The sequence below is a fragment of the Rhinatrema bivittatum genome, chromosome 8 (genome assembly GCF_901001135.1).
Source record: "Rhinatrema bivittatum chromosome 8, aRhiBiv1.1, whole genome shotgun sequence".
Lineage (NCBI taxonomy): Eukaryota > Metazoa > Chordata > Amphibia > Gymnophiona > Rhinatrematidae > Rhinatrema > Rhinatrema bivittatum.
In genome coordinates this window covers 118,312,484-118,338,118 of record NC_042622.1, presented here as the reverse complement: position 1 = coordinate 118,338,118, position 25,635 = coordinate 118,312,484, and the positions used below count along the sequence as shown (strand labels likewise).

At 44.1% G+C, this 25,635-nt stretch overlaps 1 protein-coding gene across 3 annotated transcripts in view; it reads left to right on the top strand.

Moving 5' to 3' along the window:
* Window positions 1–25,635, top strand: part of RABGAP1 (RAB GTPase activating protein 1) — a 545,250-nt gene that overhangs the window by 453,214 nt on the left and 66,401 nt on the right. For all 3 annotated transcript variants that reach the window (XM_029610918.1, XM_029610917.1, XM_029610919.1), the window contains exons 16-17: window positions 3,919–4,044; window positions 15,775–15,918. In XM_029610918.1, the coding sequence (XP_029466778.1) occupies window positions 3,919–4,044; window positions 15,775–15,918 (270 nt within the window). The remainder of the gene's footprint in view (window positions 1–3,918; window positions 4,045–15,774; window positions 15,919–25,635) is intronic.

The window sequence follows — 25,635 nt, the reverse complement described above, 5'->3', positions numbered from 1 at the left end:
ATAGCAGTTAAACTTTGTGAAGAATATAATATTATTTTAGCAAGTTTTATAGCTAATGAAGTTTTGTTACTTGCCTTTTTTTCTTTATTGCTTGCATTGTCTAGAGAAATGTGACTTTGATAATGATGTCAAACTAATAAATATCCTGAGTTTGTTGCTTTGAGTATTTGCAGCTAATGTATGAAACTAAATACAGTATAATAATTTTGGTGCTTCTGCAAAAGCTAGGCTTCCTACTAGTGCTACAAGAATATATGCTTTCCATAGAGAGGCAGAATCACAAATTTAGTAGTGCTGTATATTCACTTGTATATTAAAATTGCAGAAGTTAATTATTATTTCTTAGCATTCAGACAGGTTAGTCCACACCAGTGGGTTATCACCTCTACCAGCAGATGGAGACTGAGCAAAGCTGACGACACAGTAGATATACCCTTGCACTGACATCAGCCCGCCAGTATTCTCCATCTCTAGCAGATGGTGGACGTGCATCTCCCTACTGGGGATTGCTTAAAAAAAAAATTTTAGAAGGCGAAAAGGAGGAGGAAATTAATTCATACTACTCTCCTGTGGTGATACCTTATGGACCATCCCTCAGTCAAGTTTTCCTGAGGGTGATATCTGAGGATCCCTCCCTCAGTAGAGTACCTCGGACCGGTAGCTGGTTTTCCAGCATGGACTTAGCTGTAGAGAGACAAACAGCTAAGGGGCTAGTAGGTGCAGGAAGCCGGGTGTGGCGGTGAATGTCTTTGCCCTCTTGCCCCGCAGCCAGAGACCTCCTTTGTACTCGGCTGGGACAGGTTGAGCTCAGGTAAGGAGTAAATATATAAGAAAAAGAAGGGGAATTAATTTTAGGGATTCCATTCCCCTTCTGGTCTCCGAGCTCTGTGTGCCGATCTGACGTTCATTCCCATCTCAGGGGGAGCTTGGGGAGTTGTGGCAGAAAATTCAAAATCCCTGAAAAAAGTGGTTTGCAGTGGGCTCGGGTTCCAAAGACTCCCATTCTTCAGAATTGTGCAGCCCACATGTCCGTCCGTCTCCACCCCCCGCGCCCCCCCCCCCCCAAAACACACACAGAGTGTACAGGAACCAAAGAACAAATGGATTACATTGGGCTCTGGTAAAACCAGACCTGGGATGCGGATATATCCAGTCTCTCAAGTGACGCAAGTACAAAATGCCTTCTCTGTATGAAATAATGAAGAAGCTCTAGCGATGGAGATTGATGTGGTATCTGAAAAGAAAGAAGAAATCCAAAACATGCAGAAATTCCATAATTCAACCAATAACCATATAAAAAAGCTCATTGTTCTGGGTGACTCAGTCATCAGAGGTAATTTGGGAACTCTTTTTAAGGGAAACACTATAGTTATAAAAGCCTTCCAGGATCATCAGTTGGTAGAAATTCTATTCAGATAGTCAATGCAATCAAAGAAGAAAGTAAGGACTCTGAAATTGATATCATCCATCTGGGAACCAATGACCTTGCTAGAAACATCATCGAAGGGGTACAGAGAGATTTCCAGACTCTGGCGAAGCAGATTAGTCACATGTTGAAGACTATTGCCTTTTCAGAGGTGTTACCTGTTCATGGAAAAGGGAAAGAAGAGGCTAAGCCATATAGATAACTTCAATGCATGGCTCAAAACTTGGTTTAAGGATGAAAGTTTTGGATATATTGTAGGCTGGGGCCATGTATGGAACAGTAAAAGACTCTATGTCAAAGATGGCTTACATTTGTCTGTGGCAGGAAAAAAAGATCCTATGGGATAAATTCAAATCCTATGCCATAAGGCATTTAAACTAGAGGACGGGGGATGGCAGAAGGAAATTGGAATGTCACTCCTCTAATCTCAAAGAAATGGGTGAAAGGGATAAGAAAAGTCATCTGAATAAGAACATAAGACATGCCATACTGGGTCAGACCAAGGGTCCATCAAGTCCAGTATCCTGTTTCCAACGGTGGCCAATCCAAGTCACAAGTACCTGGCAAGCACCCAAACATTAGATAAATCACAAGCTACTATTACTTATTAATTACCGTAATAGTGGTTTATGGATTTTTCCTCTAGGAACTTATCTAAACCATTTTTAAACCCAGTTACACTAACTACTGTAACCACATCCTCTAGCAATGAATTCCAGAGCTTAACTATGTGCTGAGTGAGAGAGAATTTCCTTTGATTTGTTTTAAATGAGCTACTTGCTAACTTCATGGTCCTTCTGATATCTGAGAGAGTAAATAACTGATTTACAATAACTTGTTCATATCCTTTCTGTACTGCAAGGATACCATGTCTAGCAAGGTCATTGGTCCCAAATGTTAATCGCACACAATCTCAAATGACTAGGCATAGCAGTTGCCAAGTGTACCTTATCTAACTTGCTGTCTGAGTGATTTCATCACTGCTGCACCTTGGCAGGACTGCATGTCACAAACTCCGTGAAGGCTCATCAAGTGAGAGCCATGATTGCTTCTTTGCACTTCGAAGAAATATCAGTTGAAGATATTTGCAAAGCTGCAACTTGGTCATCTATTCATACATTTATGTCCCATTATTGTCTTGATAACCTTTCAAAGACAAGACAGTAAATATGGAGAAGCAGTTTTGCAAAACCTGGTCTCACTTGAGTCCAGTCTCCCCAGTGGGGGCCGGATTGCTCACTAAGTAAACACTCCGCTACAATCCTCAGCTTGTAATGGCTAATTCAACCTGTTTGTTGATGGAAATGGCAAGTTTGCTTACTATAAATGGTGTTTTCCATAGATAGGATTAATTAGCCATGGAATACCCACCCACCTCCCTGGAGAGTAGCTAGATTAGCTCCGGTATGGACTGAGGAGACTCACGAAGCAATGTCCATGCAGGAATGCCAGCGCATGCTCAGTAGATCTTAAAGATCTACTAGCTTGAAAAGGCAAGTCTGTTCACTGCCGCCGGATGACATCACCTAAATGTAATGTATCTATGGAAAATACCATTTAAGGTAAGCAAACTGGTTACGAACCAGGGAAATCAGGGTTCACATTCCACTGCCACTCCTTGTGACCTTGAGCAAGTCACTTCACCCTCTGTTGCCTCATGTACAAACTTACAGGGTCATTCATCAAAGTGCGTCATGGGGACAGAGAAATACCTACAGTACCTGAATGTACTCTGCTTTGAAGAACTGAAAAGTGAAATATAAATGTCAAATAAATATACAGATAACATTTTTCTGAATAAGTTGGTGTTTTAGAGAGATTCTGCATGGTGTTAGCATAGCCAGATAACTTACTCTGCTAACTCCAATATTCAGAGTTAACCTGATAAGTTATTCAGCTAAGTGTGGACATCCCTCAAAACAGGTTTAACATTATCTGGGTAATAGCTCAAAAAATATCTAATAAAAAATGATAGAAACATCACAGATAAATCAGCAATCAAAACTTTGGAAAAGAGAAATTGGCACGCCAATGTTATCAAAATGCTTAGGTATCTAAATGTTGATGGGATGGAATTTTTCTCATTAATTTATATTGGCCTGTCTGGTTCTCTTTTCTCATCTGTTATCTTCTTGGCACCATGTCGTAACCTGTAAGTAAAGTATAATTAGCTAGTGTCTCATTTAAACCTGCTGTGCTCTGAAATGAAATCAATTTTTAGAAAAATGTCTGTTAAATGTTAGTACATGGTAGAAAATGATGTTATGCTGACCTTCATAGGAGCATCGCTGGAGTTTGTGGATTTTGAGAACAGAATGTACTCAGTTTAGTAGTTGATATGACAATGATTTAATCCTTCCTTATGAGAAGTATGAGAATAGCTTGAGTGGAAGCCATCTCAAAGAGTGTTGAATTTGATGGTACAAGAAACAGGAAGGAAACTGGAGAATATAAACAAGAAAATTACAAGTTGTATTTTTATTTTTTGATAGATGCCTGAAGAACAGGCTTTCAGTGTTCTGGTCAAAATCATGTTTGATTATGGGCTCAGGGAACTTTTCAAACAAAACTTTGAAGATTTGCACTGCAAGTTTTATCAATTGGAGCGCCTGATGCAGGTAAAGATTTATAAAACTAACAGGAGGCTGGAGTATAAATTAGTGAGCATGCAGAATTCAGAACTGTTTTTGCTATGTCTTGATTCAGTCAGATGTCAAGCTGCATTAATGGTTCAAGGCTTCTACAAGCACAAGTTATCCATGTAACTCAGTAGTGTCAGGAGGATTCACTTTCATTGTTTAGTAGAATTCTGGGCTTGGTAAAAGACTTTAATCTCAGCACTTCTTCAGTATGGTTAGAGACCTTCATTTTCGGTTTAAACCGATTTTTCACCTGTAAATTCCCAGATTTTTACAAAGGTGAAAATCATTTAAACCGATTTCTACCCTAATTGGCAGGCATCAGAAGTGTGTGTGGGTGGGGGGAGGGTTCAGGGGCTATGTCAATAAGAATGGCAAAAGTGAAGCCTTTGGCTTGGCGCTGACTCCCTCCCTCAGGGGCGGCTGCTGCCATTGCTGTTGCTGCTCCTGTCGCTACCTCTGCTGTGATTCTGGTTACTCACTCAGTGCTAGTATGGCAGCACCTTGGTCCCTCTTCCTGTTCTGTGGCTGGCAGCGCCTAATGACATCAGGCACTGACCGTCGTCAGCAGAAAGAGACTCGAGGTCTTGCAAGGCTGTGATTTTATTTTTATTTTTATTTATTTTTTTAGAAGGTGGCCAGTTGGGTAAGTGACTGACTGATGGGTTATGGCATCATGGCAATGCCAGGGGAAAGGGGGGAGGATTGGGAGAAAAGGATGTGAGTGAGGGGATGAAGATGGAGTCTGATGGAGATAGTGTTAGACTGCTCATTTATACTCCTGTAGAGAATCACAAATGGAGAAAGGACGACTGATTGATGGTAAGAGATAAACTTTGTGAGAGGGAAGGGGTGAAGGGATAGTGGGAGTGAAGGTGGGAGGCGGTTAGGGTGAAGGAATTAAGGGGATTGTGAAGATGTGAATGAGAGTGAGTGAGGGTCTTAGGGGGAAGGGTGATGGAGAAACAAGGAAAGAGCAAGATTGGGAAGAGGATGGATGGATCAGAGAAAGACCAAGTGGGTTTGAGGTTAAGGGGAGAGAGATAGGATTCTGGAGGGGAACTGGGGGCAGGAAGAAAGAGGAGGGAGCCGAGAAGAGAGCCTTGGTCATTGTTTTTGTTCAGGAGGGGCTCCCTTCTCCACCTCTTCTTCCTTTTAACCATTCCTTCTTTCCCTTGCTCCCATCCCCTCCTCTTGCTCACTTCTGTCTTCTGCACCACTTCTATCCATACCCATACCCTTACCTTTCCCCTCTACAAGAAAAACAAAAGCTCGGTAGACCCAAAATAGTACCATAAAAAATGTTGGGTGCTGGAGAACCTTCATTGCTTTTCTTGGGGATAGACTCTCTTCCTGGCTTTCAGACCTCTCCTTTCTCACCTGCCTCCCCTTCAGACCCCTTCTCTTTCTTTTCAGCATCCCACCTCTGTCCACATCCCTTTTAACTTTAAGCATTCAACCTCTCTCCCTATCCCCACTCCTTGCTATTTCCCTCTTCAGCATCTCATATCCCTCCCCCATCTGCACTCCCTCTTGATTTTGCCCCTTGTCCTATCCCCTCTCCTCTCTTCTCCCTACTCCCACTCCTCTCCTCTTGCTCACACTTCTCCTCCTGTTGCTCTCTGTCTCCCTTCTGCCTCACACCTACCCAGCTCCCACAAGAAAAAAGAAATGAAATTGGCTCAGTGACCCTGGTTTTCTCTAAAAACCTAAATCATCATAACAAAAAGCAAACAAGCACAATTCTTGAAACTTAAATTGTTTAGAAGATAGGCAGTCATATATGGCAAACTTCTATGGAAACACCTACACTGTTTTTCCATGTATGATTGTCCCTCTTCTAAACAAAGTTTTAAGAATTGTAGTGCTAGGGTTTTTTTGTTATTAAAACAATCTCCTTCATGTTTTCATTTTCCCTGTTATCGCATCTGTCCACAAAACTAACCTCCGATATTCACCTGGAAAAATTAGTAATTTTTTTCCTTCTGTTTTTATTCTTATGAAAATAAACCCCAATAAATTCCCAGGAAAAAATTTTAAAAAATGAAGTTTCTTAAGTATGGTGCACTAAATTCAGAGTTGTTGCTGTTGCGATCCCGGGCCGTCCCCGGGACCGCCACTCACCCCGTCGCGGTTCCCCTCCGGTTTCGCCGCATCTTCGGGCTCCCCCGAGCCTCGGTCGGGCCGTGCAGGCCCCGAGAATGGCGCTCCCACGCCGCGCTGGCTGCCGGCGTTCTCCGCGGCTAGGCCCCGCCCCCTAGCCGCGCGCGGCAGGCCCCGGGTCTTAAAGGGGCCAGCGCGGGAATCCTCAGCACTGCCTCCTAGATGACGTCAGACGCTCAGGGTATTTAAACCCTGCACCAAGATCCGATCCTTGCCTTGCAACGAGGTTCCCAGGTCTACCCTGTCTCCAGTTGCTGCGTTCCTGTACCCTCCTGATTTCCTGTGGTTCCTGATCCTGGACTGGCTTACGGTGATTCTCGGCTTCTGACTCTGGACTGGCTTACGACGATTCTTGGCTCCTGACCCTGGTGCGGCTTACGGTGATCCCTCTGGCTCTTGACCCCGGACTGGCTTACGACGATGCTCTGGTCTCGGACCCCGGTTTGGCTTACAGCGATCCTTTGGCTTCTGATCTCGGACTGGCAAGCAACGATCCTCTGGTACACGACTCCGGACTGGTGAGCAACGACCTTGGACTCCGTCTGACTCAGCCCCCGCGGGCTCTCCTAAGTCCCAGCGGCCGGGCCCCTACGGGCTCCTCCTGGGGGGGCTCCGGCTTCCAGGGTGAATCTCCTAAGTCCCAGCGGCCTAACTCCTACGAGCTCCTCTCGGGGGAGGATCGGCTTCCAGGGCGAAGATCCCCTCACCATTGTACCAGCTCCACCGTTTCGTCCTTCCTTGCCACGGCCCTTGGTCGCAGAGGGCTTCCTAGGATCCTCCTTCGGCCATCCACGAGTCTGTCTTGCTGCCTCCCGGTCGGGGCCACTGCTGCCACCATCTACAGCAATCCATCCTCTGGTTCCGATCGGCCCAAGGGTCCACGAATCCAACAGTTGCCATGATGGCGGAAGTTCTGTTAGGTAGTAGATACGTAAAGTATTCAAATTACAAGGTGAGAGATAGGGATGGGGGGCAATTTTCAGACTTTTTACCTACGGACTTTACATCATTTTCAAAGAGAAAGTACATGTGTACTTTCACTTTGATAATTGCTGCAGATACAAAATACTCCAGTGGATTTTTTCATCTGCTCTTTGTGAGGGTCCTTTTTCCACATAAAATAATGTGTGAAGAGTTGAAAGGATAACTCAGACAAATGTGCATAGTAGTATATACGTGTATATGGTTGCTAGCAGATATATACAAGTATTATAACCCGTGTGTATGATAGACACGCGTTTTCTAAAATACATATATCTGTACCCCACAACGTATGCATGCATATATGTTTACACGTGAATACATGCAGTGCATTGAAACCATGTATATTAATGTATTTAATGCGTGGACTTTTCCTACCTATTTTATAAATATTCACACACACATTTTATGCACAGAAGTAAAATAGGACTTACTCGACTCAGTTGGCCAATTTGAAAATACGTGCACAAAAATTAAATTAACCAGTTTACCAATTAGTCCACCAGTTTGCTCAGTCCTCCAGGTCATCGAGACCACCTTAGTTCTTCAGCCTTAACTCCCCCCAGTTCACTCAAACCTCGTAACCAGTCAGTGCTACACAGTAAACACACTTAGTATCACTTACACCAGATAATTAGCAGGTGTAAAAATACATGAGTAAGTTGGCAAATTTATGCACATAAGTGTTGACCCTGACCCTTTTTTATACGTGTATATAAGTGCACATAAAATACAGAATACATGAGTTGAGGCTACTTGTGTGTAAAGTTTGAAAATTCACCCCATTACTTTCCTCCCCTGACTTAGCCTCCCACTCAGCCCCTCCCCACTCTTGGGAATGACGCCTCTAAATGCAGCTAAAAGTATGTGTATTGTGAAACAGTGCAATTTTCATATAATTTACTTGTGTAAATTGCTATATGTTCAATTAAATGGCTTTGAAAAATATCCTCTGTATGTTCAAACAATAATAAAGGTAAAATATTTAAAATGTATTTTTGGTCTAGCCATTAAGTTCACCTGGCCTCATTATTTTGTGATGCAGTAATTTATGACAATCTCGTTCAGTTAGTATTCTGGGAAACCCTGGAATTGTAGGATATACCATAAATAATGAAAGTACAATGCTTAGTTTTACTACAGCTCCATATAGTTTTCCATATGTAGAGTGTTTTCTTAATTTAAAAATATTAATGCTCAAATAACATCTTAGATGTAGGCATCTTATAGTTTCCGAGGTTCTGAATGATCTTCAGTAGGGTAAATAATTGGCTTTATCTCAAAATCACGTACCCAGAAGGGTAGAGGATCAGAAATTTATGAGAGCAAATCTGACTTGGATAAGAAAAGATATCTAGTAGGTGGTCAAGCTTGTATGGCTAACAGCCAAGATATTTTCTTAACTAGATTAGTGTAAATGGGCACAACAGAACAGATTGGCAAGGCTAATTGTTCTTTATTTGTTTTCACTGACTATATTACTTTGCAACAGAAAATCTAGAGCATGCTAAAGTAGCATATGAATGAGGAACACACATTTCTAAATGGCCACTAGTGGTAGCAAAACTTTCTGAATTTTCTTCCTGTAATTGATTTACTCTTTTAAAGTAATAAGGCTAATTATTGTAGGAATAGATATAATAGAATTCTCCAAGGACAAACAGGACGGTAGTCCTCACACATGAGTGGCATCATCAGGTGGAGCCTCGAAGCAGAAAACTCATGTCAAAGTTTCTAGAACTTTGATTAGGCACTCTGAGCATGCCCTATACCACGTGTCCAAACAAGGTCCCTCTTCAATCTCTTCTTTTCCGCGGAGCTGTAAGCCTCATGGTGAGATTGAGCTCACTTTGGCTTTTTTAGCTTTGTGGAAAATGTTTTTGTTCGTGTTTTCATGTTTTTTTTTTCTTTCTATTCTGTCGCCAGGACCTTTTCGGTGCCTTCCCTTAGTGCCTGTAGTCAGGGTTCTCGGTGTTTCAGGTAAGTTTCCTTTCACAGTCTATTCCCTCCCCTGGTGGCAGTGCCTCAGTGCCCGCCAGCCAATGATGCTCATTGCCATCCCTTTTGACTTTGTGGCCCTTTTGTTTTGCCCTGTCATGACCATGTCCGGTTTTCACCAATGTCCCTGGTGCCCAAGGACCATATCTATCACTGATACTCATGAAGTATGTATCCTCTGACTGGGGGGCATTGCATGACATCCGGGGTTGCCACTTGAAGGGACGTCTACTTCACCTGAACAAGATGGATGAACTCTTTGGATCGAGGAAGTCTGAGCCATCGGCATCAAGGGATCTTGGAGCTGCATTGATGGACACCATGCCATCAACATCGGCAGGACTGTCTGTTCCGTTGCTGCTGCTGGTAGATAGGGGCACCGGAGACCGACTATTGTCGATCTTCTCCAGGCCGAGGACACCAGGTTTGTCATCTTCAACCTCAGCACCGGGAAAACCCTGGGCTGAGCATTGAGGGAAGCCTAAGAAGCATCGACACCGGTCCCAGTCAATGCACAGTGCTGGGCGCAGGGATGCGCAGGCTTTTGCGTGATGCTTCCAAAGCAACCACGTGGTGAAGAGAGCCCATCATCTATTGATGCTGGGGGTCCGCAGTAGTCTCCACTGGTTCTGGTGCCAGTTGCCGATCCCCCTCGCGGGACTGAAGAAGATCTGGCCATCCCTCCTTCCTCCCAGTCGGTGTTGGCATTGGCAACATTTGAGGAGGAGCTGGCATACTGAGTCCAGCTGGCAGTGGAGCGGGCGCTGCAGGGCTTCGGACCTGTGGCACTGGGCCCGGTGTAGCCTGTCTTCATACCGCTTCTATAGAAGCTCACCGTGCTCATGTGTGTCTTGCCGACCAAGCTGGCACCGGTTCCCAAGACAACATCTGTGCCCAGCGGTGCACCAAGGCCTCCCCCTACCGACACGGTTGTTGCCTGTTCTTCCAAGGAGGAAGATCCACTGAAGCCGGCAGGGACACCGAGGCCTGTAGCCCCCCCATTCAGTTCTACCGGTGCGTGCACCTCTGGAGAAAGGCTGAGCACCTAGAGCCCCATTCCCTGTAGCATACAGTGAGGATGAGGGTCCCTTTGACCCCTGGAGAGATGAACCGACTGAGTCCTTAGAGGACTCTGGTCTCCCGTCAGACCCTTCTTCTCCAGGTAAATGAAGGAAATCCCCACCTGAGGGCTTGACCTTTGCAGGGTTTGTGAGGGTGATGGCAGAGGCCATCCCATTTCAACTTTTGACAGAGGAGGATGCCAGGCACAAAATGTTTGAGATCCTTCAATACGTGGAGCCTCCTAAGGAGATTGTGGCGGTCCCAGTATATGAGATCCTTAAGGAGTTGCTGCTGAGAATATAGAACACACCCTCACAGTGCCTTCCATTAACAAGAAAGCAGATGGGCTCTAGCTCATCCAGAAGGCTGCCGGATTCGATAAATGATAGCTGCTTTACCAGTCGGGGGTGGTCGAATCTGTTCTCAAGAGCCAAGCACTCTCGGACCCATTCCTTGACACCCCCAGAGAAGGACCACAGAGCAATGGACGCTCTTAGGAGGAAGGTGTTCCAAGGTCCATCGTCCACCAAGGGTACCAATTGAATCTATTGGGTGCCCCACCAAATTACCCTCTGCCCACATTGGGGGCCGGTAGCTCATCAGGAGGTATTGCAAGCGGAGCTCTCCTCCCTCTTAATGTTACGACTGTCGCTGCCCGACATATTCAGTCCGCCCTCCTTACCTCTTTGGCGACTCCTCCCATGGTTGATGGAGTCTGGCTGCCGCGGTGTCTGCCTGCCGTCCTCTCCGGCATCCCTGGTCCGGCTTGGGCGCTGCATCCCGCCATGTTGTTCAGCTGCCATAGGGCGTGTGCTGCGCGGCCTTGCTTCTTATTCTTTCTTTGGCGCGAACCTCAGGGGCGTCCCCCTGTGATGACATCATGCATCCCGGATACAAAAGCCTACTCTGTTTGCTAGCTAAACGAGTTAGCAAGGGACTCCTTATGGATGGGATTCGCTCTCCCTACCTAGCTACTCTGCCTTTCCTTATTGGACTTACTCTATCGGGGTACCCGTTCCTCAGGGGCCTCTCTCTTTTCTTAGAGGTCACTGTCTGGAACCGGTACTCGCTCCTCGAGGGCCCATGTTCCTGGACTCGCTGCCTGAGCTCACTTCTGCGTGGAAGAAACCGCTACCTACACCATCAGTGAGTTACCATCTAGACTCTCTCAGAGCTGTTCCCTGGAACCAGGTACTCGCTCCTCGAGGGCCTGCCTCTATTCCAGCTTCTGTGTTACCTTCCGGTAGAAACCGCTGTGTGAGTATTCAACTGAGGCTCCATACCAGAACGCTGTGTATGCTCCACTGTACTCACTATTTCAGTTTCTCTCCACTACAGCTATTGAGGAATCACTGTTCCAGTGTCCTGAGGGACTACAAGCTCAGCCGGGCTTCATCTCTACTCACTACTGCCACCTCTGGTGGCTTCTCAACTCTGTTTAATAAAAGATAATTCTGTGTTGTGTGTCCTAAAGCTGAGCCTGACCTGTGGCCCCTCACGGGACTTCCCCCTGTGGGCGTGGTCATCTGCCACAGTGTCCAAGGGTCCACCCAAAACCTTACAAACAATAACATTTAATAGCCAGGGTGATCAAGCCTGTTTCACCAGGGCAAAGAGGGTGGGGATTCTACTCCAGGTACTTCCTGGTTACTTAGAGAACAGGACGACTCCATTCCATCTTAGACCTAAGGGCCTAAAATAAGTTTCTAAAGAGAGAAAAGTTCAAGATGGTTTCCCTGGTCACCTTGATCCCCTTTTGCAAAAAAGGGACTAGCTATTTTCCCTTGACCTAAAGGATGCATACACTGATATTAAGATCCTCCCAGGTCACAGGATATATCTCCACTTTGTGGTGGGAATACAGGACTTCCAGTACCAAGTGTTGTCATTCAGGCTCGTGTCTGCCCCACAGCTCTTCACAAAATGCCTGGCCATGGTAGTGGCACACCTCCGCAGACTGGGAGTGCAATTCTTCCCATATCTGGATGATTGGTTTGCCAAGAATACGTCTCAGGCAGGAGCCGTCAGGTCCATGCACTTGACCATTCCGGGGCTGGAGTCACTAGGATTCGTTTTCAACTACCCAAAGTCCCACCTCAATTAGACTTCATAGGAGCCCTGCTAGACACAGCTCAGGCCAAGGCCTTTCTGTCCTGCCAGAGGGCTGTCACTGTGGTAACCATTGCGGCAGAAATTCAACAGAGCCAGCAGGTATCAGCTTGGCACATGTTGAGGCTGTTGGGCCATATAGCCACAGCTGTCCATGTTACTCCCTTGGCACGCTTACACATGCGCAGAGCCCAATGGATCTGAGGTCACAGTGGCGCCAAGCAACTCAGAGCCTCCAGGTTTATATCCAAGTCACCTCATCTCTCTGGAACTCATTGTCCTGGTGGCAGGTACTTTCCAATCTGGAACAGAGGATGTCGTTTCATAATCTCCCCACTCAAATTGTCCTAACCACAGATGCATCTACCCTGGGGTAGGGAGCTCATGTAGATGGGCTTGGTACCAAAGGTCTTTGGCCTGCTCAGGAATATTCTTGTCAAACCAACTTCCTGGAGCATCGGGCGATCAGGTATGTGCTATGGGCATTCAGAGATTGGCTGTCCAACAGAGTTGTTCTGATCCAGACTGACAAACAGGTAGCCATGTGGTATGTCAACAAGCAGGGAGGCATGGGATCGTACCTCCTGTGTCAGGAAACGGTCCAGATCTGGTTGTGGGCCCTGTCCCATGGGTTGTTGCTCAGGGCCATATACCTGGCCGGGATGGAGAACTTGAGAAGTGAACAGGCTGAGTCGAGCCTTCAGATCCCACGAGTGGTAACTTGGACCAGGGGGTAGCAAATTGGACATTCCGCCTCTGGGGGAGCCCAGATGTAGATCTGTTCATGACCCCTGCAACAGGAAAGTGCCTCTGTTCTGTTCCCTGTACAGGGCAGACAGCAAACCAGCCTCAGACGCCCTTGCCCGTCATTGGGGCAAGGGTCTTCTGTATGAGTATCCTCAAATTCCTTTAGTGGTGAAGACTCTGTTGAAACTTCATGAGGACAGAGGGCTATGATTCTCATAGCCCCTCATTGGCCGAGTCAGGTCTGGTTTCCACTCCTGTGGGAGCTGTCCATCCGGAATCAGATCAGTCTGGCAAGGTCAGGATGGCTGAGGCATTCCCAATCTCCAGGCCCTGTTGCTTACAGCCTAGATGTTGAAAGGATTATTCTGCAGTTGCTTCATCTTTCAGAATATGTGTCTCGGGTCCTGGTGGCTTCTAGAAAGCCTTCCACTAGAAAATCTTAAGGTCTGAAGTGGAGGAGGTTTTTCATGTGGAGTGAGCAAAAATCCCTACATCCTTTCTCCTACCCTACACAAAAACTGCTTGATATCATAAGAAGTTGCCATACTGGGTCAGACCAAGGGTCCATCAAGCCCAGCATCTGGTTTCCAACAGTGGCCAATCCAGGTTGTAAGTACCCAAACACTAAGTAGATCACAAGCTGCTAAGGCCAGTAATAGCAGTGGCTATTCCCTAAGTAAATGTGATTAATAGCAGTTAATGCACTTCTCCAGGAACTTACCCAAACTTTTTAAACCCAGCTGCACCAACTGCCCTAATCACATCCTCTGGCAACATATTCCAGAGCTTACTTGCACATTGAGTGAAAAAGAATTTTCTCCGATTTGTTTTAAGTGTTATACTTGCTAACTTCATGGAATTCCCCCTAGTCCTTCCAATATCCGAAAGAGTAAATAACCGATTCACATTATCCGTTCTAGATCTCTCATGATTTTTAAACACTTCTATCATATCCCTCCTCAGCCGTTTCTTCTCCAACCTAAACAGTCCTAACCTCTTTAGTCTTTTCTCATAGGGGAGCTGTTCCATCCCCCTTCTACACCTATCGGAGGCTGGCTTGAAAACCATCTTCGTTACAATTCATCTAAGTGAAATTGGCGCATATGGTGTAGATGGTACACCCATCTCTGTACAGCTTATAGTTGTACTTTTCATGTGGGGCCTGCTTCAGTTGAAGCCTCCCTAAGGCCTCCTGCTGTGTCTTGGGACCTGAACATGGTGTTAGCTCAGTTGATGAAAGCTCCTTTTGAGCTACTGCACTCTTGGTGGCGGTCACTTCAGCGCACATGGTCAGCGAGCTCCAGGCCTTAGTGACTTATCCACCTTATACTAAATTTTATCATGAAGGGGTGGTCTTGAGTATGTACCCTAAGTTCCTGCCTAAGGTAGTGACAGATTTCCATCTTAACCATCAATCATCCTGCCAATATTCTTCCCCAGGCCTCATTCGCACTAAAGCAAACGAGCAATGCACAGTTTGGACTGCAAGTGAGCCTTAACCTTCTTTCTGGAGTGAACAGAAGCCTATAGACAGTCCCCCCAACTTTTTGTTTCCTTTGATAATAGGTTGGGCGTTGCCATTGTCAAACAGACAATATCCAATTGGCTAGCAGATTGCATTTCCTTCTGTTATGCCCAGACGGGTCTGCATCTTGAGCATTATGTCAAGGCTCATTCTGTCAGAGCTATGGGAGCATCGGTGGCCCACTTACATGCAGTTCCGGTGGAGGAGATCTGCAAGGCTACGACGTGGAGTTCTCTTCGCATGTTCACATCCCATTACTGTCTGAATAGAGATGGCTGACGCGACAGTAGGTTCGGCCAATCTGTCCTTCGGAACCTGTTTGAGGTGTAGAATCCAACTCTTCCAACCTAGGGCCTGTTTGAGTTCAAGCTGTCTCCTCTTGTTACCAACAGCACTGGTGTGCCCATCAGCACCTGGTTAGGTGTCTGTTGGTCCCCTTTTGTGTTGGGGAGCAGCCTGTAGCTAGGTATTCACCTATGTGTGAGGACTACCATCCTGCTTGTCCTTGGAGAAAGCAGAGTTCTTTACCTGTAACAAGTGTTCTCCAAGGACAGCAGGAGATTAGTCCTCACAAAACCGCCCACCACCCTGCGGAGTTGGGTTTCTCTTATTTTTTTATTTTTAATCATAATTCTATGTTATAAAACTGATGTGTGGTATAGGGCATGCTTAGTGTGCCTAGTTAAAGTTCTAGAAACTATGACATAAGTTTTCTGCATCAGGCCTGTATCTGATGATGTCACCCATGTGTGAAGACTAAAATTCTGCTGTCCTCTGAGAACACACTTATAGGTAAGCAACTCTGCTTTACTGTGCCCTTGGCTATGAGACTAACACACATTGACTATCTAACTGGTTTAAGGTATATCATGATCTGACTTAATACAGAGCAACAAACAGACTGAGAAATGTGTTAAGTCACATTTAAAACCAGCCAATTCTTGTTAAGAGAAAGATATACATAACACTTTAAGAAGTTTTAGTTATGCCTGTAGACTGAGGAGTTATGTATGTTATTCATTGAATATATTGTATCATACATTCTGATTAGTCAGCCTGTAGAACTACAGCCATGAGTTAACAGCTGCTTTTTTTCCCCAAAACTAATTGGTTTGTTTTTTCAGGAGTACATTCCTGATTTGTACAACCACTTCTTGGACATCAGCCTGGAAGCCCATATGTATGCCTCCCAGTGGTTTCTGACACTCTTCACTGCAAAATTCCCTCTTTACATGGTCTTCCATATTATTGATTTGCTGTTATGTGAGGTAGGTGCTACAAGCATGATGCATTTTCATTTTTCAAAGTGCCACCTATAGTTTGTTGCAGGTTGCTATGAGTTAAAGCCATGTTTTTATAGGTTTCCAGATTTAAAAAAACAGTATTTTATTTTGATTATGATAAAGTAAAAAGGCTATGGGCCAAGACTCATGCATCTTTTGTTTTCTTCTTTACTGATAATGATCCATTAGTGCATTGAGATTGACTCTATATATAGAGTCTTATATTCCACCAAACCTCCAAAAATAATGTCCGGTGCGGATCATAAAATGACATTCATAAATTAACATTTAACATCACATACTATACAATTTATGATAAAATTCTGCTTAATATCAATAAAAATCATAGACATAATGACTCATTCATAAATAAAAAAAAGGATTGCCTTGACCTTTTCCTTAAAACTCAAATAGACTTTGTTCCTTAGTTCAATGGATGAACTTTTCCACATAAGCCCTACAAAGGAGAATGCTCTTGACCATGTCTCCTGTAGTCTATAATCTTGCGGGGATGGAATAGCAAGCAGGTTCTGCCCAGATAAACACAATAAATATGTGAAATTAAATGATTTGCAAGAAAAAACTTATTCTTACCAAAAAGAGTCTTATGGAGAGCATCTTAAACTGAGCTCTCTGCTCTATTGGTAGCCAGTACATCTCTTTGTGCTTTGGTGTTGTGCTATAAAGGCTGGATTTTAAAAAGCATCTACATACGTAAAACTGGGTTTTACTCGAGTAAATTCACTTTACTCGAGTAAGAGGGCTTTTGAAAATTGCTACAATTATGCCATTGAATTATCCATAGTATTTGCTTGCGTAAGTGTAATTGAGATGCATAAATGGCTTTTGAAAATTACTACGATAGTATTTACATTTACATGTGTAAATCATTTTGAAAATTCACCTGTAATTGACTTTTGTGCCTATGATAGGCCTTGTAGCAGCATTTTGCACTAATTGCAGAACACACAGGTCTTTGGCAACCGCACATATAAAGAATTATAATAATCTATTTTAGTTAACACCAAGGCTTGTATTACTGTCTTAAAATCATCATTGAAAACCTAGTACTTTAGAGTCTTAACATTCTTAGCTTTAAAAAGGCTGATCCTGCCACCCATCCATATGTGGGCATTTAAAGACAATTTAGAGTCCACCAAAACCCCTTAATTCCAGACATCTGCTAAAACACGTAGCTTAACATTTTCAAAAGCTAAATGAGATAAATTTCCTGGAATTGGGGAGCATGAAATCTAGAGTATAGCAGGCTTATTTAAATTTAAAACCAATTTATTCACAGCCTTAAAACATTGTTTCCCAATCAGTATGCCTTCAGATCTGATCAGGTGTGCCATTGAAAGTCACCATTGCCTGATAAGATTCAGGCCAGAACCAGGGCTCTGCTTTCAGCACCTCATAACAAGAGGACACCAGCAGTAGCTCTTAAATGTATAGGAGTTCCTTTCTGAAAAGCTGTGTAATCATGCATGCCTCTTTCAAGGTACAGCATGAGCCCTGGAGTATAGTAGTTAATTGACAGGATGTAGGTAATAGGTAGCCAAGCCCCACTTTCTGCAGCATACACATTGCACACAGCACCTCCTCATCTTCCCTGTTCTAAACATCTTCCTTTAAGTCCTTCCAGCCTCTGCCCTATCCCCAAGCTGAATGAGATGGAGAGAGAGCATGCACTGAGCACTGTATGTGACTTACTCTTGCAGACAGTCACATGCAACAGCCAAGGTAACTGACTGAGCTGGCTGTGCACATTACATAGACTTCTCCCTTCTCCTGTATTTGTATATAGAGGATGCTGGTCCATTGTGACGGATTCATATGTGCTTCAGCCCCCCTCTCGGTTTGTTTTTCATTTATTAAAATTTGGAAGAGAGAATCTGATGGGGCTTTCACTACTTACCTAGCTCTTCTTTTGGCCATTTTGTCCCCTCTCTGGGTCTATACTGCCTACTCCACAAAGGCTAGTATGCCACACAACATTTTTGTTAATCTAGGTGTGCATTTGGCTTGAAATGTTTGGGGAAACACTGGTCCAAGGAGTTCAGTTGAAGTGCCATGGTATTATTGGGATCAAATAATTGTATATCATCTGTATATATGTAATAGGACACCCCCATCGCTGCCAATATCTTTCCCAGTGGTTGAAGGTAAATATTAAAGCAGAAGAGAAGGCAGACCCCTGCGGAACATGGGCATTCATGTTTTTTTCTAAGAACTCCACTTATTTCCTACCCAGATTTGTTCTTTCCTGCCAGATAAAAAGGATGTAAATCACTTATGAATCTTAGCTTCAATCCCCAATGAGCAAATACATTCAACTAATATGAATGACTTTAGACAGTAAATTACTCCTGTTATTGTCTAGGCAAGAATTTTCATTAATAGGGTATTTAGCAGCCATACTATTGGACAGTATTGTTATCAGGAGCCAAAAAATGGTTAATTTTGGTTTAATAATCATGTATATGGTGGTAAAGAAGTAAGGTTCACTTTTACTGATTTTTTTTGTTTTGTGACAATGTGAAAAGCATTATTGCTTATAAGGGAGCTTAGGGAAGAGTTAAGTATTTACTTATGCTCCTAAACTCTCATGCGCTTTCTGTTAGGTAACCACTTACAAATTATATTCCACAAGAGAAGGCGTATCCCCATAGCAGTTAAGTAAACCCAACAATATACAGTAGAATCTTCCAGTTAGGATTATTTTGGGCCATTTCTAACTTTCTAAGGCATGTCAACTGTTGCAGAGTCCATAGAGACAGACGTTAATGAATATTTTAATGCATGGTATGCAATCATTATTTCATGATCTTTGAGTATAGGTTTCATTACTTTTTGTTTCTCTTTATGAAGTCTTAGCAGTTAAGTATTGAAATTTAAAATAAAAAAATATATATATATTTAGAGTGGTTTTAGGTATCGGGGAGGATAGGGGAAAAGGCAGGCAAGGTAGGTAGGGGGTGTAGGACGTTGCCTCCCAATATGCTTCTTTATTAGAGCAGACTGGGAGGAAACTGGGGAAAGGGTCTATCGTGTCGCCATGTGTATTTTATAAAATACCCCCCTTTACGCACACATCAATATAAAATCAGGCAATCACGTGTACACGGGTAGCAGATTTTATAACATGCCCTGGAATGCCCCCAGAACGCCCCTTTTTCATCCGGCTAAATTATAGTCAGATAATGACTTATTTGGCTATAACTTAGCTGGATAACTAGCAGAATATCCCAAAACTTGCTGTTTAGATGGATAATTTTTAGTTATCCATCTAAATGACTTTTGAATATTGACCTCTTAGTAAACTTTAGTGTGTTTGGTAAATTTATTCCATACATTGCTCTCTCAGGTGCAGTGCCCACAATTCCAGGTAACCTTCTAATGAGCTTGACGAATGCTCTGTATTTCTAGGAGCACTTTCTGAGAGAAGCGTAAAGCTCTCTTTGGACCATATCTTTTTAGTAACATATCACATCCAGGTGGTGGATTCTGAGAAGGCAGTTTATATACTGATACTGCCACTTTATACTTAATTCTTGCAATCACAGGGTGCCAATGTAGGTCAGCTAAAACAGGTGAAATATGTTCATGAATTGACCGGCCCAAAATCAACCAAGCGACAGCATTCTGCAGCAGCTGCATGGCATTAATTACAACATTTGGCAAACCTAAATATAGTGTGTTGCAGTAGTCAAGCACAGGTAAAATCAACAACACTTAAATCATTAGAATCTATAAGTGGTTTAATACCACAAAGATGTCGTAGTTTGTAAACCTAGTCTTTGCCTGATAAATGAAAGAGAGCTATGAATCAAGAATAAAATTGAGACTTTTTGCATAGGGAACTACTTTAAGTTCCTGGCCATCAATCAACATGTTTAAAGGTAGAGTAACAGATTCACAATATCTTAATACCAACATTTTTGTCTTGGCTAAATTCAGGATATGTTCTCAGAAATCCATAACCTAATTACAGACATGCAGTTATTGATAGAAGATGATGTTTTGGACCAAGAGTTTTCCATTGGCATATAAAACTGAACATTGGCAGGGCCGGTGCTAGCGTTTTTGCTGCAAAAAATTACTGTGCTGCAAAAAATTACTGTGCTGCCCTCCCCCCCTCGATTCATTCAGTGTCTGTCCCGGGCCCATCAAATAAAGCCCAGCTCCGTCCTACAAACTATATTTTTAAAAACTGACATGCTCCCACCCCAGAACCAGGGCTAGGGAAGAGTATGAAGTACCATAGGCAAACCTTACAGCCTTGCACACATGCCACTTCCACACCCTTTATAGATACACACAAATTATGCATTTATAACAAATTTTATGTGAAAAAGAACATTCAAAAGAACAATCTTCTGAGGCAATAACACAATATGCATATTATATTTACATGCAGTCCTGTGGTACGAACCTGAAAACTTTGCAAAAAAGACACTTGGAATTACTATGGTATTAGACTTTTTGTAATGTGTATTGGGTGTGAACTTAGCCTTCTGAAAGCTATGAATAAACAGAATTACCATTACAATATAGTAAACCTCCCATACAAAAATGTACTGAGAACTGAACTGAAACCCATAATAAGCCAGCCTCTATATACAGAGCAACAATGGAAAAACAGAAACATTACCATTCTTCATAAAACATTAAATAATAAAATCAAGAAATATAAAACATTCAAATTGTGAAATCATATTCATAAAAAGAATAAATATTTCAAACTAGTTAATGAATAGAATATCCAAAATTCCCCCAACACCAATAAAATATTTCAAAACATCTGATGAAAAAATGTTCTAACCCTCCCAAAAAATTAAATACTTTGAAAGAGCAGAATCATCAAATCACACTCAATAATTAAAACTAATAAGGAAAGGAATAGCCTAGTGGTTACAGCAGTGGGCTATGAACCAAGAGACCGGTGTTCGAGTTCCACTCCATGTGACCTTGGGCAAGTCACTTTACCCTCCATTGCCTCAGGTACAAACTCAGATTGTAAGCCCTCTGGGGATAGGGAAATACCTACAGTACCTGAATGTAAACCAATGTGATATCTCAGATCTAATGTTGGTATATAAAATAAATAAAATCCTTTTGCTCTCCATACCTGTGATCTTCTGATTTTCAGTCATCCTGAGATCATTGTGGATTGGGGGAGGTAGAGCTGCACAAATCTTATCTTCTCTCTCACAAACACGCACAGTAACATTCATTATCTCACACACTCCTTCTCTCTAAAATACATAGGCTCCCTCTCCCTCACAGATACATTGTGTGTGTGTGTGTGTGTGTGTAAGCCTGTAAGAGCCTATATGTGACACATGGGCTCTTACAGGCACACAAGCGTACACAAGCTCACACACATGGCCGCCTTTTGTCATAGGGCGTGGTAAGATGAGCACCACCACAGCCCTGTGTGCCTCGTCTTGTCTTTGGGCCATTTCACCACAGCCCCGCGCACCTTCTGTTGTCTTCTGCCATGGTGGGATGAGTTCCACCATGGCCTACTGATCTTCCTGCTTGGGAGTAAGGAGGGAGGAGTGGAAGCTGTGTGCAGGTGCACGTACACAAACATACAGAAGTCCTGAGCCTCTTATTTTCAGCCACCAGCAGGTTGAGTGCCGGTGGCCTGCAATGTCTCTCCTTATTTGGCTACTGGCAGGTTGAGCACAGAAGGCTTGCAGCCTCTCTCCTTATTTGGCTGCCGGCGGGTTAGACTCTGCCGGCAGCCCCGCAGCCTCTCTTTCTGCCCCCAGCCCGCCTCCCCCCGGGTGTGCTGCCCCATGCAAATGCATGGTTTACATATCCAGTTGTGCTGGGCCTGGTCATCAGTATATGCTCAGAAACCCTCACAGAGGCCAGCCAGTAGATTGCATAGTGGTGCCAGACAGATGTTAAAGAGCAAGGCAGACAATGCCGATCCCTGTGGGACTCCAGAGTGCATCGGAAACCAGTCAGAACATAGGCCATTAATATGGGTTTGTTGCTGTCTATTTGAGTCATAAGACTGGAACCAGCTCAAAACAGAGCCAGCAATGCCCTTATCTTGAATCTGCTGTAACAAGATTTTGTGGTCCACCATGTCAAATGCTGCAGTAATATCCAGCATAACAAGAACATAGTGGCAACCATTATCAAAATCTCTTCTAAGGGCAACAGTCAGTGATATTAACAACAATTCAGAATTAAGGATCTGTGAAAACCAAACTGAAAATGATGTAAAACCTTATTGGCTTCCACAAAATCTTCAGTCTGTTTTAAAACAATTGACTCAAGAATCTTAGCCAGGAATGGAAGATTAGAAATTGGCCAATAATTTGAGAATTCACTTTGGTCAAGCCCTGGCTTTTTTAAAAGTGGGCAAACTCTTTTCAGAACATGAGGGTCATGACTTTCTGCTAGTAATAAGTTGACAAAATGGACAAAAATAGATGACATGACATTGGCTTAAATTTATGACTCTACCATCTTCATTGTTCTGCTGATACATCACATGCACCATCTGGTTTTATTTCTTAATTATAAAGCTCTGGACTCTTGCTTAGTTTTATAGATTCCTCAGATTACTCAAATGGTAAAACATTATAGGGGATTATCTGTCCCCCAAGAAAAAATGCATGTTGAATTTGAATAGCTCCAGATAGTTGGCCAGGTATATGAGTGAAAGCTAAACTGAACAGATAAATAAGATGAAAGAGCCTAACGGGTTATAAGAATTCTGAACCACAAGCAGTTTAAATTTATAACAATTATTTAAACCTATGATAAGATTAGCTACAGCAGGCTATCAGGGAAGGTGGAACTGTATATTAATAGGTTTAAATAATTAATCATGCTTTTGCAACTTCTGCAACACAAAGCTAAATCAAAGAAAACATTAAGGAAGTGTATTAATTTATAAATTATCTACTTTAAGGGATTAATCTGATTAGATTGTACCATTAAGAACACATCCTTATTCTTAATTGCTGCTGCCTTCTTTGAGCACCCTGCTCTCTGAGTCCTTTAACTGCTTAGTTGTCTCAGCATGATTATAATGTAGCTGCCTTTATGCTTATCTCTTCAGAAATAGGCACAAGTATTGCAGTCTGCCATAATACAGTGTGTCCTTCAGTAAGAGATCTTTGCTATGAATATTATCCCTAGAGAACTCCACAACATATCTTGTTCAAACTGTTCCATTTCTTTGTCAATCTCCTATTGAAGCTATGAGATTGCTACACTCCTAATGTGGATTCTGAAATTTCTCAGAGGATACCAAGAGATGACAGAGAGTTGGGTATTTGTTGACCACTGTAACGATGAAAGCATGGAAGAGTTTAGTGTCCTCAAACAAGAACTCCTGTCACTACTTTGTATGAACACTGAAGCAATTTGAGCTTTTGCCTGTATAGTCCCTCCCGACACAGCCTATGTTGGCGAAACACAGTGTCTGTGTCAGGGGACCTAACAACAGTACTCAGTGTATTGAAATTTTGGAGTTCCTTATCAATAAAGTGCTTGGAATCATTTTTGAATACTCCTTGGAATACTTGCTTGAGGACACTAAACTCTTCCATGCTCTCATCGTTATTAGAGTTTTCCTTGATCGTGGGCTGGTTCTCCAATCTATCTTTCAGATATTTGTTGGCACAGCATATGATCATGCTGCACTGAATGAACAGCTGATTCCATGTGATTCTACAGGAAAACTTGAAACGAAAATTGTCTCTGCCACAGGATCTCCAGTGTATCGCAGGCATATAATCACCAAAGAGCATTGCACACCCTGATTCTCCTAGGAAAAGCAGGATGGTAGTCATCACACTTGGGTGACATCATCGGATATAGCCTGACATGGAAAACTTATGTCAAAGTTTCTAGAACTTTGACTAGGCACACTGAGCATGCCCAGTATGCCACTATCCACACGTCCACACGGGGTCCCTCTTCAGTAACTTCTTTTCTGCTGAGCTGTTGTCTTCATAGTTATGGAACTTGTGCTTTTTTTTTTTTTGGAAAGCATTTTTTTTTCCCTGCGCCAGGTCCCTCTCCATTCTTCCAAGCCTTAGTTAGCCGGCAGCATGGCAAGTTTTGCCTTCTATGCGATCAATTCCCAGTAGCGACATCCTCCAGTGTCAGCTGGTCATCGACCGCTCATCTGCCTTTTGTCATGGTGTCGTTGGGTTTTCATCAATGCTCCCAGTGTCCTCTGACTTTGTCCCTTATGGATCCACACGAGGTGTGTTTCCTTTGCCTGGGAGCATCGTGTGACATTCAGGGCTGTTCTTTTTGCGACCAGATGACCCCTAAGGGCCGGCACGCCCGCCTGAACAAAATGGAGAAACTGTTCAGGACCAGGAAGTCCGAACCATCGACAACGGGGGCATTGATGCCGAAGGGATGGGGAGAACCGATGGTGCTTGAGTTGGCACTGGCACCTGCTGTGATACCCTCGATGACCCTGCGCTGAGGAGGTATTGCTCTCCATTGATGCTGGGGGTCCAAGGCATTCCGCACCGAATCCGGTGCTGGGTGCCGATTCCCCTCAGGGCCCCAAGGGGGATCTGGCTACACCTCCTCCTCCTTCTCCTCTGGCTGTCCTGTCCTTGGCGGCCTTTAAGGAGGAGCTTGAATGCAGGGTGCAGTTGGCAGTTGTTTGAGCCCTGCAGGCCCCACCGATGCCGGAGCCTGCCCCTTCAATGTTGGCACTGCTGCTGGAGCGCCTAGATGTTCTGCTTGGTGTTCTCCCCATGCAGCTGTTGCTGGTGGCCAGGGTGCCATTGATGCCCCAGCAGCCACCGGTGCCTCCTCCTCCCCTGATGCTATCTCCATTGTGGAGTCTTTGAGGAGGAGGGGCCTTCAAAGCCAGAGGGACCGTCGAGGCCCTCCGTTCTGCGGCTAGCATTATCCGGTCCGGCTCCAGGTCCTTCGGGACCCTCGGTGCCCTTGGTACCATTGGTGCCCTCAGTGCCCAAGCCATTGGGCCTGGGAAAACCTCCCCCACAGGCATCTCCAGGCAATCTTAGCAATAATGGTGCTCTTTATGACCCATGGGGGGGATGATACCACCGAGTCTTCTTCCGATGACTCTGGTGACCTTCCCTCGGACCCGTCTCCTGCAGAGGAGCAACGCCAGTCCCCACCTGAAGACTTAACCTTCGCTAGTTTTTTGCGGGCCATGGCTAAGGCCATTTCGTTCCAACTTCTTACGGAGGAGGATGCCAGACACAAGATGCTGGAGGTTTTCCAGTTTGTGGATGCCCCAAAGGAGATTATTGCAGTTCCCGTCCTTGAGATTTTCAAGGCTTTGCTCCTTAGAATTTGGGAACAGCCTGTCTCTGTGCCTCTGGTGAACAGGAAGGCAGCTGCCGTATATTTGGTCCAACAGGGTTTGAGAGTTTGTCAGCTCCCTCACCAGTCAGTTGGGGTTGAGTCCGCCTTTAAGAGGGCCAAGCGCTCTCGTACACATGCCTCCGCCCCTCCAGGATGGGAGCAAAGGTCACTGGATGCATTAAGTAGGAAGGTGTTTCAGGGCGCCATATTGATTGCCTGGATCCCCTCCCACTAGCTTTATATGACGCAATATTCTCTGAACCTCTGGAAGCAGATCCAGGAGCTGACTGAGCGCCTGCCTTAGCAGCAGCAGCAGGACACCTTTTCAGCAGGGTCTGGAATGTGGCAAGCATAAGGTGCGTT